The 13935-nt window shown below is 37.8% G+C and overlaps 1 protein-coding gene across 1 annotated transcript in view; it reads right to left on the reverse strand.

The window, feature by feature from the left end:
* Positions 1 to 13888, reverse strand: part of tg (thyroglobulin) — a 46198-nt gene extending 32310 nt beyond the window's left edge. Inside the window, exons 1-22 of the mRNA XM_052147180.1 lie at positions 13804 to 13888; positions 13498 to 13606; positions 13013 to 13110; positions 12529 to 12717; positions 12198 to 12357; positions 10770 to 10876; positions 10307 to 10450; positions 9929 to 10111; positions 8442 to 9485; positions 7057 to 7650; positions 6365 to 6598; positions 5845 to 5982; positions 5452 to 5529; positions 4922 to 5022; positions 4697 to 4817; positions 4415 to 4618; positions 3941 to 4144; positions 3641 to 3786; positions 3138 to 3294; positions 2673 to 2837; positions 2092 to 2241; positions 908 to 1072 (exon numbers count right to left, since the gene is read on the reverse strand). Of these exons, the coding sequence (XP_052003140.1) occupies positions 908 to 1072; positions 2092 to 2241; positions 2673 to 2837; positions 3138 to 3294; positions 3641 to 3786; positions 3941 to 4144; positions 4415 to 4618; positions 4697 to 4817; positions 4922 to 5022; positions 5452 to 5529; positions 5845 to 5982; positions 6365 to 6598; positions 7057 to 7650; positions 8442 to 9485; positions 9929 to 10111; positions 10307 to 10450; positions 10770 to 10876; positions 12198 to 12357; positions 12529 to 12717; positions 13013 to 13110; positions 13498 to 13606; positions 13804 to 13888 (4576 nt within the window). The remainder of the gene's footprint in view (positions 1 to 907; positions 1073 to 2091; positions 2242 to 2672; positions 2838 to 3137; positions 3295 to 3640; positions 3787 to 3940; positions 4145 to 4414; positions 4619 to 4696; positions 4818 to 4921; positions 5023 to 5451; positions 5530 to 5844; positions 5983 to 6364; positions 6599 to 7056; positions 7651 to 8441; positions 9486 to 9928; positions 10112 to 10306; positions 10451 to 10769; positions 10877 to 12197; positions 12358 to 12528; positions 12718 to 13012; positions 13111 to 13497; positions 13607 to 13803) is intronic.
* Positions 13889 to 13935: the final 47 nt, after the last annotated feature.

The following is a 13935-nucleotide window of genomic DNA, read 5'->3' on the forward strand; positions in this document are numbered from 1 at the left end:
TTGTTTTCAGAGAGAAAAACCAGACTAAGTTCCCCTCTGGCTTTATTTAGCCACTTGTGAAAAATGTTGCATAGTAAGGATGTCTTAAAAAATAACGCCATAAATAGTTTTCATTTATCAATGAAAATCATACCAAGTCCAGTAAACAAAGCGAAATCAATATTTGGTGTGGCCACCTTTGCCTTTAAAACAGCCCCAATTCTCCCTGGTATAACTGGACAAAGTTTTTCTTGGTTGTTGGCCTATTTAGGCTGTTTCAATTGTTTCTGTCTCTTCTTGTAATCACAGACTGACTCAATGTTCAGTGGGGGGGATTTGTGGGGGCAATGCCATCACTTGCAGAGCACTCTGTTCTTTTATTCTAATCTTTTCTATTTGCAAAAGTAATGTTTGTGAGTCTAAAATGTATTTTTCCTATTGACACACTAAAGCTGAAGATATAAATAAACATTAAGACACATGCTTTTGTGAAACATCTTAAGTGCCTACAATTTTTGCACAGTATATATATATATATACACACACATACAGTATATGTATACACACATAGATACTGTAGATAAGCCAATCTTAAGTCATGTATACAAAGTCATGTATTCACTAAATAGATTTAAGGGATCACATTTGTTTATATGACAGTAAGGCATTTTTAATACTGTAATGAACAATTATATTGTACGGATATTGATTAAAAGTCTTAATTAGTACATTCAAAATGAACAGTAGGTAGTAGTTTATTGTCTGTCAAGTCCATCCTAAGAGACTAAGATGATGCAGGCATGGGTCACTGAATTGTCCTTTGATGTCTGGTTGGCAGTTGGCAGTAATCATACTGAAAACAATTTACCTGTTAAGCATTTATTAAGCACAGTTCTGAGTTGACAGACTTGAAACTTGTAGCACATACCTTCACATTCTTCAACTGTCATTGATCCATCAGAGGAGGTCCAGGAAAGTTCCTCCCCCTGTGGAGTGACACATAGCCATTTGCCAAACAGGGGGTGTTTCTGAGCCAACAGGAAATCCCCTTTCTCTGTACAACTCAGATTACTCTGCTGGCACTTAGTAAGACCTTTAGTATAAAGATGGAGTAGAATGAGGAAAGAGTGAAAATTACAGACTTATAGGGATAGTTCAAACAAAAATTAAAATTCTGTCATTATTTACTCACCCTCATGCCATCCCAAATGTGTATGACTCTTTCTTCTGATGAACACAAACAAAGATTTTAGGAGAATATTTCAGCTCTGTAGGTCCATACAATGCAAGTGAATGGGTGCCAAAATTGTGGCGCTCCAAAAACACAAAGGTATCATTAAAGTAATCCATACGACTCCAATGTTTTAATCCTTATCTTCAGAAGTGATATGATAGGTGTGGGTGAGAAACAGATAAATATTTAAGTTCTTATTTGCTTGAAATTCTTCTCTCTGCCCAGTAGGGGGCAATATACATGAATGATGTGAATAACGAAAAACACAAGAAGAAGAATGTGAAAGTGATCTTTTTTCTCATCCACACCTATTCATATCACTTCTGAAGATACTGATTAAATCACTGGAGTAAAATGAATTACTTTTGTGATACCTTTATGTGTTTTTGGAGCATCAATATTTTGGCAGCCACGAACTTGCATTGTATGGACCAAAAGAGCGGAGAAATTCATCTAAAATACTTCAGCAGATGAAAGAAAGTCATACTGTACACATCTGGAACAGCATGAGGGTGAGTAAATGATGAGAATTTACATTTTTGGGTGAACTATTCCTTTAAGGAAGCACAGAGAGGGTTGGACTGCAATACAAATATGAAGCCTGACAAAAAGATGGGTTCAGTTCAGTTTTTCAAAAATAACACATTCACTGCTATGCACTCTAGTGAATGTCGGCAGCTTTTATGAAACCATCAAAACCACACAAGACTTTGAAATGTTGACGGTGCTTCCATGTATTATTTCAAAACCAAAAGCATCCACTCCCTCTATTCTTGAGTTGATTCTAGATCTATTTGAACCAAAATGTTTTCTCTTTTACTGAATGTTTGTTTTTTGAAACAGTTGAGCTGGGCTGGCTTAGTTTGGTCTTTACTCACAGTGAGAAGGATTTAAGGCTCCCTGGGCCACAGTGGAGGTGCCGAAGGGGCAGGGAGAGCAGAAGATCTGCCCTTCCTCTGCTTGGAATGTATCATGAGGACACGGAGTACACACACCATCACTAGAGAAGGAACCAGCTGGACACAACACTGTGTGTGTGTGTGTGTGTGTGTGTGTGTGTGTGTGTGTGTGTGTGTGTGTGTGAGAGAGTGAGTGAGTGAGTGAGTGAGTGAGTGAGTGAGAGAGAGAGAGAGAGGTGATTAATAAAAAATTTTGATAAAATACAGAGAGACAGTGATTGAGTATAGATGACATGGAATGGAAAAAGGGAAGAAGTAGAGATATGCAAGGGGAGATTAATAAGAAAGTTTTGTAAAAAAAAAAAAAAAGGTAGTTATATGTGTGACAAACATATTTTGTCGAAACACAAGGGTTTCTCTCCTGTTCTACTTTTGCACATGCCAGTAAACTAAATGCATCGGCTAAAAAAAAACATGAAGCACAAGTAAACCCATCTTCCTTTATGGTATATAGACCATTCTGTTATTAAGATGGCCAGTGGGTATAAAAGCCAACCTACCACACCCAGCGTATTGCGGCAGCTGCTTATAGCCAGCCAAGCAGCTAAATGAGGGAGGACTGGAGAGAGCAAGAGAACCGTCGGAGATGAAGATGGACTGGTATGATCCATTTCTGATTAATTTCTTCACACCATTCAACAACCTTTCCTCACTAAGTGCCTTATCTAAAAAAAATAAATAAAAAAACATCCATCTAATTGGTTAGAAGAATCCATGAAAAAATATTACATTTATTTTAATTTGACTTCAAACCAAATTGTAAATTGATGTAATCTCATGTGTATATTCTTGTTTTCATGAACTATTATGTATCAGTTTAATGTAAATTATACTGTACATGCGTGCAATGAAGTGCATTAGATGTGTTAAGAGTATAAATTCAATTAGAAGTATAAAGTCAAGAGTTTCAGAGCACTAGATGACTGTAGAGCATCTGGAACTGAATTTATAAAGGCTGCTCTCACCAACGTCATGGAGATCAGGGAGTGATTTCATTGGCATATCAGAGAGGCGGGCCCTAAAGGTGATGTGTGCAGTGACCTCCTTGTCATTTAAACACTCAAGAGACACAGACGACTCATCACACACTACAACAGAGTCGATCTTGCCAGATGAGGACAGCTATCACACAAAAAAGTATGCAAAAAAACCAAAAAACAAACATGTGTTAATGCGCCATTTCAAGAAATGGGATTAAGATTAAGACAGGTTAGAAAAGTGACCTTATCTACTTGTTTTCTGTTTTAATTATGCACTATAGGCCAATAACACCTGTACATAGCAGAATGTCCTATATTGTACATGCAGGCTAAATAACACTTTTTTTTGTGTAATTGTTAACTATCCTATGATGTATCAGAGCAAATTACATAAATATTGTAGTGTATTTTTATATTGTGCAATTTTTTTGCCAGTGGTATAACAGCACCTGAGCTGTAGTATAACTTCAGATTGCAGTGTATTTTACCTGCAAGCTGCAAAGGCCTGTAGATTTCATGTCTTGCAGCAATGCAGTCTGTAAATCAATGCTCTGTGAGCGGCAACCTTGTTGACCCTCAGCCAGAGACAGCTGCAGTTGTAAGGATACCTGCACTGTCTGTAATGCCTGAGGCCCTGATATATCAAACACACATACCCAATAGCTCAGTAATTAGAGCAATAATCGTTCATAGAAAACCAAAACCAAAATGAACATAATACATTTAATATACCATGTGAGTGTTTACGGTAAAACAGGTAAAGAGAAAATGTGTATGTGTGGCCTTACTTTGACAGGCATAAGATAGTGGAGCATTATTCAGCCATTTTTTTGCTTGGGGATCACACAGGAATTTGGTGGCAGAAAGGGCATTGATGTAACCTTGGTCACAGTACAGTTTACATCGCTGCCTCTGCTGACCTGCCATGTCCTCAGTGCCACAGAGAACAGCACCATGGGATATTTCGCCAAATGGGTTGGAACACTCAGGAACTGTACACAAATAAAGAGAGATAATATTCTGCCACATCTGTCAGTGCACAACCAAGCACATGCCAAAGCATTAAAGAAAAACAAAAATAAATGTGACTATATGTTGATGCTTTTTGATATATTTAAGTATCATTATTTTCCTCATAAATAAGTTTTAATAAGCACTTACATAAAGGAAAGAGTGTTTAAGAAAGCTGGGTGGCCTTGTTCATGGGTTAAACCTTTTTATATATTTTACATCTTTTATAAATTTCCAGGACATTCACATACTGTCACAGGATGGAATTTGTCCTGTGCTGCGAGGGGTTCGTGTGGCTGGCAGCTCCTTTCCACTTTGAGATACACACCAACAGTCAGACAGGTCACACTGCAGGGGAGAGAACCGATGTCCTTCCTGCACACATTCAGGCTCATACCCCACACCCACCTCTCTCTTCAGAGCCAGAGTCTTCTGTAGTGTGCACCAACCTGGACCTAAGACACAAAAGGATGGATGGATGGATGGATGGGAGGGATAGAGGGATGGATGGGAGGGATAGAGGGATGTATTACATTGCAAATCTCCAGAGGGACTGAAGATAGCAGGTTGGATTACTTGTCCCGTTACTGGATTCACACATAATCCTAACGAATGGCCAGTACTGGTCTTCTGATGTAATGAAAACTCACCATCCTACAAACATGCAAATAAATAAACAGACATATTTAAAATGCATGCCTCCATTAGTTAAAACAGAATGTGTCTACAGACCAAATAAACACAAGAGAAAGCCTCACCTCATCACATGATGGGCTGTATGTGTGAGTGTTATTAGAGTTTGTTTGTGTCCAATCAGAGAGCAGGAAGTGACTTTGGAACCTTTGGCATGTAGTTTGACCTGAAAGACAAAATATTACAAATTATTACATAATTATTAAAAATACTGAATTAAATGACATATTTTAGCTATTTTAATTACCCAACAATCTCAAACTATTGCACAGTAGAGACAAACCTTAAAGCTAAAGTATGAAACCTTTTCTGTGTTAAAATACTTTTTCCTATCCAACCTTAAAATGCAGAGACAAATATAAGTAAGCAACTCATAGGTTCATTTTCTCTGTAAGCACTTTGTCTCTGTGGCAGATAGGGGGCTTATGTTTTGTAAAGCTGTTTTGAAATGTTATTTTGCAATTCCATTTGGTAGCGCTAGTGGCACAGAAATTACATACTTCAACTTTAAAGACACTAACATTAGCCCTTGCTAAATCATGGACTAACAATACAGTTAAGTTGATACTTAAACAAGAAAAAAGTTTATTCTTACACTGCTGAGGGGGTGTAGAACGAGAGGTCAGAGAGTCCATGATGTATGTGCCCTTCCCATCAACACACCAACAGTGTCCTACGAGATCACAGAGAGCAAAAAATAAAAGAAAAAAGACTTTGATTTAAACAAAGAGCCCAGTTTGATGAATAAATGATCTACAAATACAATTTGCACTTATGTTTATGTCAGCCTATTTCTTAAAGCAATGGTCACACAAACTTTCAATTAAAAATAATAAATACATTAAATTGTAAAATATCAATTTAATTTAAACTAAGAATTAAATGAAAAAATGCTTCAACGCAAGATGCTTATGACGCGCCTCTCGTGTACAGTACCATGGGTAAACGCCCAGGTGTTGATTATAAATGAGTTAAAGTACGTTCTCACCTGTGCTGGGGTGACACTGGCTGGGCAGCCACTGACCATAAGCATCACATTGTGGAATATAGGGCTGGTACCCCAAAACTAAACTCTGCCTGTCTTTCTCAATGGACATTAGCCTGCTCTGCCAGAAGAAATGTAGGGCTGTTGAGAAGTTAAAGCAAATTCGATTCTTAGTGTGGGTACAACACATCAGTTCATTCAGAAACATCTCAGATTTATCCTATCCCATCATTACAACTACTATCAATAATGAGTAGACAGAGTTAAGAAACAGGCAATGAAAAAAGCACCATCCAAAGCCCCAAATATTTAATAACAAAGCACTGAAAATAGAGAAAATATTTTCACTATATTGTTTTTAATTAAAACACTTTTCTGGAGTCAAATTAATAAACTAATGTTATAGTAAGCCATTGATCAAGATCTAGTTAGAGACCAAAACAAAAGATATCGGTGTCTGTGATCATAGGAAGGAAGCAACCTTGTGAAAACAGAAAAGAACACAGAAAATAAAAGAATTTACTGGAATGAGCAGCTAGTCTCAGCGCTGAGTCAGTGATGCTCAGCAGAGAATGAGTGATGGCAAACTCTGAGGAATGTGTCTGCTCCAACTCCTCAGGAGTCAGATAAATACTGTTAGCCTGGAGGAAAGAGTAACCCACAGGGATATGTGAGCTGTTTGAAGCAGAGATCAGCTCCTCTGCCTGCTTCAGGAACTGAGAAACCTGGCTGTGAACCACAGTGCATGGGCCTGGACCTGAAGAGACACAGGATTGAGACAGAACTCTTATGAAAACTATTTAACCCTCTGATGCATTATTTATTCAATCACAAAAATGTGTGTATGTGTGTGTGTTTTTTTCCACTGCCAAAGAATCATCATCTAATTTCCAATATTTAAAAAAATTAATTATGAAATACACATCTATCCACTGCAATAAAGGACTATAGCAGATGTTTGTGTGGTACTTGGTGCATTACCACTTTTGTAAGTCATGTTGAATTTATATTATTAAATAAAAAAATACAATTGTATAATACAGAATTCAAGGTAAGGGTCAAAGATATTCATCCATGGTGGTTTGGACGTAACATCACAGGTTACATGATTGATTAAATATGTTTTTTAAACGTCTGTCAACTGTGGACACCATGAATCAGAGGGTTAAATAAATTATGATGACATTTTTAAAAAAGGTGTTGTGTACGACTCACATTTGGGGATTTGTCCGACAGGTGCCTTACTGGCTGCTAGGATGTCTCCTTGAGGGTTAACACACCAGCATTTACGCAGGTGAAAACTCCCAATAGGAGCACTGAAGTCTGACAGCAGGCCTGGATAAGAATCTTCTCCTCTGATTAGTCTCCATAGAGATAATGGGTTCAGGAAAACCGATGGTCCAGAAATGGCCTCAAAATTCCCACCTAAAATGTCCGCTGGAAGATCAGAGAACTTTTCAAACTTTGCCAGGGCAGGAAATACATTATGGTGCCCAGCTTTGAATAATTCAGAGGCGAAGGCTCGGAATGATGCCATTGCTGCTGTATTTCTTGCATATGCTTGCAGAATTCCAAGAACGTCTGAAACAGGCAGGTCTTTTCCGGCATTGATGATCTGGATCCACTCATGGTAAAACTCAATCGCTTGTTCTGAAGGTCCATCACACTGGATCTGGTGCCAGCTTCCGTCAGAGGCACAACGGGAGATGTAAACTTCAGAGAACTGGATTACAGAAGATGGATCAGACAGAACAGAGTGTACTGTGGACAGGAATTGCTGGGTTGCTCTGGCTTGGCAGCTTGTTGGACCTTTATAAGAAGACCAATAATTATTTTATATAAAGTCAGAACATAATTCAGGCAAATTAAAATCTTTGAGCAAATATTACAACGGCATTAGCTAACTTCACATTAGTTGATTTCCAGCAGACTTGCATAAGTACTGTGAGTGTAATTATGTAATTTTAGCATTGAGAAAAGCATTTGCAGTAATTGAACTGGGCTGCTCACATACAGGAAGACTGATCATAAGATGTCTGTGTTATATGTGCTATTCTAAGCTAGAAAATGTAAAGTAGACCTACAGTTTTATCTACAAAGTAAATGCAAAGCATAAAACAAACCTTTATTAGGTAGCCTCGCAAAACTGGAAGCACTGAACCTCATATTAGCCTGACTATATGATGCCATAGGAGTTATACAGGTATGTGCTATGCTGGGCTTCAGAAAATTTAAAATTACAGTTTTATATATATAAATATATATGCAAGCAGCGATGACGGGCCCAAGCACCATGGGACAATTTTCACCTGGTGGCCTTCCGAAAACAATGCAAGCTGGACATATGTATTTGCCTTTTGACATTATTGTAAACAATTTTGAATATACTACAAATAAATAAGGAAGTAGCTAACATTTAATAGCTAGCCTCTCAAAATTAGAAAGCAACGAAGCTCCATAATGGCTACAAAGCATAATGGTGGCATTTCAATCGGATAAATTGCCTGTTAAATGTATGATCAATTAAATGTGCTGAATATATGAATCCAGCAACTTTATGGATTTGCAATTCAGCATTTGGGCATGTGTGCCTGACTCACATTGAAGAGAGCTTCCTGAACTCTGAATGTTGAGTTTTGCTCCAGATCTGTCCACGCAGAAGCAGCTTTTGCCAAGGCACTGACGTGCTACATAAGCACCATCAACCTCACATTTCGGGATGAAAACTTCAGAGCCTGCAGAACTGCTGGCTTTCACTGCAATTGCCTTTTGACGTTCCTTCTCACATTGGGAGGGGCACCTCGGTCTCAACCCAGTTGAGCGAGAACCCATTATTTCCAGACCACGAGAGTCCACACACCAACAATCTGAGCCTTGGCATTGCACTTCCTCGTATCGTCCATCCTCAGTACATTGGGGCATGTACAGAGTTGAGGTGGAAGTCACTGATTTACAAACATCTGATTGGGATGTCTGGAAAATGGCTCTGAACAGTTGACCCAACTGGGTGCTATCTTCGGCCTTCAGCTGTTTGATGGCTTCAAGAAGGGTAGTGAGAAACTGCTGGTTCTCAAGAGTCATGGAAACAATTTTAATCATATCTTGGTTGTTTTTCAGGTTCACAGAACGGCCAAAGGTATCAGAGATCTCTTGGTCTAGATTAGGACTGGCAGAGCCATCTGAGAACATCTTGGCCAACTGCATAAATTCATTTGCAACCTGCGTCAAACCAACTTGACTGAATACTTGACTGAAACTCAATGTACCACTGGTTCCAAGAGAGCCACTGAAGTTGAAATTGCCAGCATTTTTGAGGAATTTTCCTCCAAAGAGATTCTCCTGGAGTCTCTTGGGATTAGGTGCAAGAGCAAGTGCTTTAAGGGCAAGTGCCCCAGAAGGGAACATTCCTTGGAGGAGCTCTGCTAGGATGTCTCCAATATTTGGACGTTCCAATTCTGGCAAGGACTGCAAAAGACCAGAGTTGGACAAAAGCTCCTGGACTTCTGGGCTGCAATGACTTAAAAGAAAACGACTGTCTTTGGAAGCTGAGAACACATTTGACTTGCTAAAATCTCCAACTGGACCATAAAAGAGCCTGGAGATGGCTTGTCTCCTCTCAGACAGGCAGTCTTTCACTCCAGAGCCTAAAAAAACAGGAAGAACAACATTAGTCAGTGCATAAACACATTAGAATCAGTTTCAAGTGTTTTTGGTTTACTGGCCCTTGGCAAGCAAAATCACTCAAATAAGCTTAAGACCACAATGATTGTGCAATAAACCAGTCACTTCAGCTAATGAGAAAAATTAAACAAGGAAAAATTAAAGCATGGTAAACATAGAAAACTACTGTATATAAAATGACATTATTAGTTAATAATGTGAATATTGTTTTATAGATTATATTTGACTACATGTACATTATTTGCATATGTCGTTGATTGATTCAATTAAGTTTTACCTTTACCAAAAACATTAAAAAAAAGAGGCATCATTGCAAATAATAATCATAAGCTGTTTATGGAATATTTTATAAAATACATATACTACTTTTACTCCATATTAAAAATGCAATCAAGGTCATACTCACTACAATGTGGCACGCCATACTGCCGTGTGCCAAAGATCTCTTTGCCATCAGTGTCCACACACCAACACTGACCTCCAGACTGACACTGGGTTGGCACATACTCTCCATTATCAGTACAGGAGGGCACAACGAAATTACCAGCCTGAGTAGCTGCAGCCCATTCACTCTCACATGGGGAGGGACCTTATAAAACAATGAGAGTTAAGCAAGAACCTATATTATTATTCAGATGTAACCGCTAAAATTTGAAAGGTGGATTATAGTCCAACACCTCAATATTATATTCTTTTCCCCATATTCTATAAGTAAATGGAACACGTTTTACATTTATAATCATTTTAGTGATGTTTCTTTTCAAACAAATTGTTGCGCACATACATCTAAATCTCCCGCTCACGGCCAGCTGGACAGCAAGGTAGCGGCGTTGTAGGATTCGATACATGTTTGACTGTGAGAATGTGCTTCCTACAGTCTGGTCTGAAAATGCAGTGTCATACACCTCATTCAACAGCAGCTCCACACCTAGACAACAGAAAAACCAAACTGTCAGAGCTAGATGGACAAATTTTCCACAACCTGTCAAACACAGGTTATGTAACATTAAGTGAGCTTTAATGTAGTGAAAAATGAATAAATCTATGTAAATTACTTTGATTTCTCTATGAAATCTCAGAATTAAAGTGGTGCTTAACTAATTAGTCTACTAATTTGGTATTTAGCTAACGCTTTTCTCCAACACACTTCTTTCAGGGACAATCCACCCCATTAAACTGAAGGTCTTTGTTCTAGTAAGGCACTTTGAGATAAAGCCTGTGGGTGTAGCTGTTGAGGTTTGCCTTACCCGTGTGTGGCATCTCTCTTCCACGACTGTCTGCACAGAAACAATAACTAGACAGCTCTGGGAAGGCCTTTCTAAAACCACTGAAAGTCTGAAATACCTCTGGTTCTCTGTTATAGAAAAGGAACTTAAGTTAAGATATATGATACTTCAATGTATGATATGAGCACATCATAAGAGTGACTCATGTTAAAAAGCCATCCATTACTCTATTTGTAGTTTTCTATGGCTGGAAATGTGCCTTTGAATGATTAAAAAATTTACCTCAGTTTACAACCGATGTTTCACATGTGTTATGTTAAACCTTTAAGATTTTCCATGTGTGAACAGAAACACTACACATCCTAGTCAGCTGTATTATACAGTCTACAAGTATTCAAAACTGGGGAAGAGTGCACATCAACCTAATCCTTCGGTGATGCTGTACTGCTATCTAGTGGTTAAAAATAAACAGCTTGGGCTGGTTTCCCAGAGTTAGAGGTCTAGACCTACACTAAGCAATCTTTTGGAATTTGCAAACTTTTTGTCATCAACGTCTCCCAAATATATTCCCCTTCAGAAGGACACCCTTTTTAAAATATAAAGCCAGCTATTCCTTTAATTGTATAAAAAAATAAAAGTCCCATTAATACTGTGTGAAAAAAAATAGTAGGTGCGAGCGATATAAGCACAACATGTTGTATAAAAATATTTTATATTGTTATTGCACTTAAGACAAAAATAAATCAGTAAAATATAATATTAATTAAAATATCTGGAAAAGATTTACTTAGTATTACAGTTGAAAATGTACCTTTTTTTTTTCAACACAATATTAGAGTAATGTTAGATGGAAAACCTAAACAGAAACATTTATTTTGCACTTTTCACAATAAAAATTGTTCCAAAGCAGCTTTACAGAGAATAATGATAGAAAGATACAGATACAGACTAGAAAGATACAAGTAGAATCTACGCTCAAAAGTATGTATGTTGCAAGGAAGGGGAGATGAACACATTTTTCTATATTTTTTAAGAAATGCTTTTTTAAGTAATCATACTTAAAACCTCATGATTTTCAACCAGTCTACAGAAAGCAGAATGAAACAGCACTTCGGTCAAATGTTAACCTTTTAACTTTATTTAAACATCATTTGACATTTTTTCTTTGAAACTTTTCATAGAGCTGCTAGTACCCCCTGGAGAATACTCCTGGACTATGCAATATTGTAATAAAAATAATTTAATCTGACTAAATTACCCTTAATTTCCAATTTGTTAATTTTTTTTTTTTTTAAATCTGTAAAATTAAAAGGACAGGTTTGACGGTTTAAAGAACCATCATTACGGATTTAAAAATTATTACCAATAATTTCAGACATACTATTATCCTTTATTAAATTGCTAATGAACATAAAACATTTCTAAACTAGTTCTGTGTGTGTGTCTCACTTGTTGAAGATGTGTAGCAGATCAAAGACCATTCTATCAGTGGTGTTAACAAACTTGCACTGCACAGGTAAGAAGCCTCCATCATCCGAGCACTGTGGGGGAGAGGGCTCTCCGATACCATGAAGAAGTCGCCGCTGTCTCACCTCACAAACACCAGGACCTAGGGTCAAAGGTCAAGATTTTCAAACAAAAACACTTGTATAATAAGCATTCTATTCAGGATCAGAATTCAGGTTCTTGATTCAGGTTTCAAGAAAGTATGAACTCTTTATCAGTTCAAGTAATGCCTCCTACAAAGCTAATTATTATTACGAAATAACTCTGCACTCACACTTTGATGGTCTTCCATTCTGCCTGGTTCCATAGATTTCCATGCCCTCTTGATCCACACACCAGCACTGGCCACGGGATGCATCACACTGCACCTGCTCGTACTCACCGGAGTCCAAGCAGACAGGCACCAATGTACTGTCTCCACTTTGAAGTGCCCTCTGTCGCTGGAGCTGGCATGAGGTCAAACCTACAAAGAGAGAACACCGGACAGAGTGGTCTGTTCATTTGAATTCAATAGTTTATTCAATGCATGCAGTTAATTCAGTAAACTGTGATTTTGATTACATATTTCCCCCCTAAGGTTTAAGCCTTACCACAGATTAAATCTGGGCATGAATAGCAATCCTTCATTAAAAGCCATTTAACATAGCACACTGGGCTTACTGTGTACAGTAAACAATGGCGTGCATAGCTCTGAAATAATGTTTAGATGATTCATTACATCAAATTTCTTTCTCTTATGTTTATGTAGAGTGGCTTACAATGAACAATAGATCCGTTTTGTCGACTCCCAGGTATCTCCAGTCCCTGTGCATTCACACACCAACATTCCCCACCTCCAAGATTACACTGAGCATGCCTAAAACAAAAATTATTTACATTACGCAACATTTATGTTTTTAGTTACAAACATAATAAAACACGACATAATAATTTTAAAGTAAAATCCCTACAAGGCCTAAATCTATTCATGAGATTACTTGCAATGAATGATAGTTTTGATCAAATTACCTAAAAAATTGTTTTTTAATTGTTGCAGATTTATGTAGTGAATGAGAATCCCTAAATCCATCACATATATTTTGAGACAACAGATTTAGGATATTTAGTAAAGGTGATTAATAAACATTGTGTCACTGAAATACTATTTGGGCTAGAAAGCCCCAAGTGTTTTGCCCCCACTGTGGCGGTAATACCATGGTACCTTTGTGTTAGTAAATATACTGTAAAAGTGAATTAACTGCACCTGAAGCGGCCGTCCTCAGAACACTGGGGAATGTGCTCATGTTCCTGGGCTGCGCCGACAGCCCTGAGCTTTTCACACTGACTCAAACTCTCGGACTCCAGCTGGTACTCTGATGGAAAGAAACAAGTGAATGAGTTCTCAATATACAAATTCCTACACAGCACCCAGTGAAACTTACAGTCAAACAAATAGGTGTTAGATTCAGAACATAGATTAAGTTTAATGGTGATATCATACAGAAAGTCCACTGAGAAATTGTAGGCTATTCTCACATGTATACTCTGAACAGGCTAAAGATCCTCTTACCTGAAATCTTGCCACATGTTAAACAGAGGATGTTAAGCAGCATGGCAGATACACAAAGGAGCTTCCTCTGTCCCATTTTCTGCATCTTCTCTAGGATGCAAAAAATCTCCTAAATAGCACCACAAGACTCCA

Source organism: Xyrauchen texanus, chromosome 17 (assembly GCF_025860055.1).
Source record: "Xyrauchen texanus isolate HMW12.3.18 chromosome 17, RBS_HiC_50CHRs, whole genome shotgun sequence".
In the NCBI taxonomy this organism is placed as follows: domain Eukaryota; kingdom Metazoa; phylum Chordata; class Actinopteri; order Cypriniformes; family Catostomidae; genus Xyrauchen; species Xyrauchen texanus.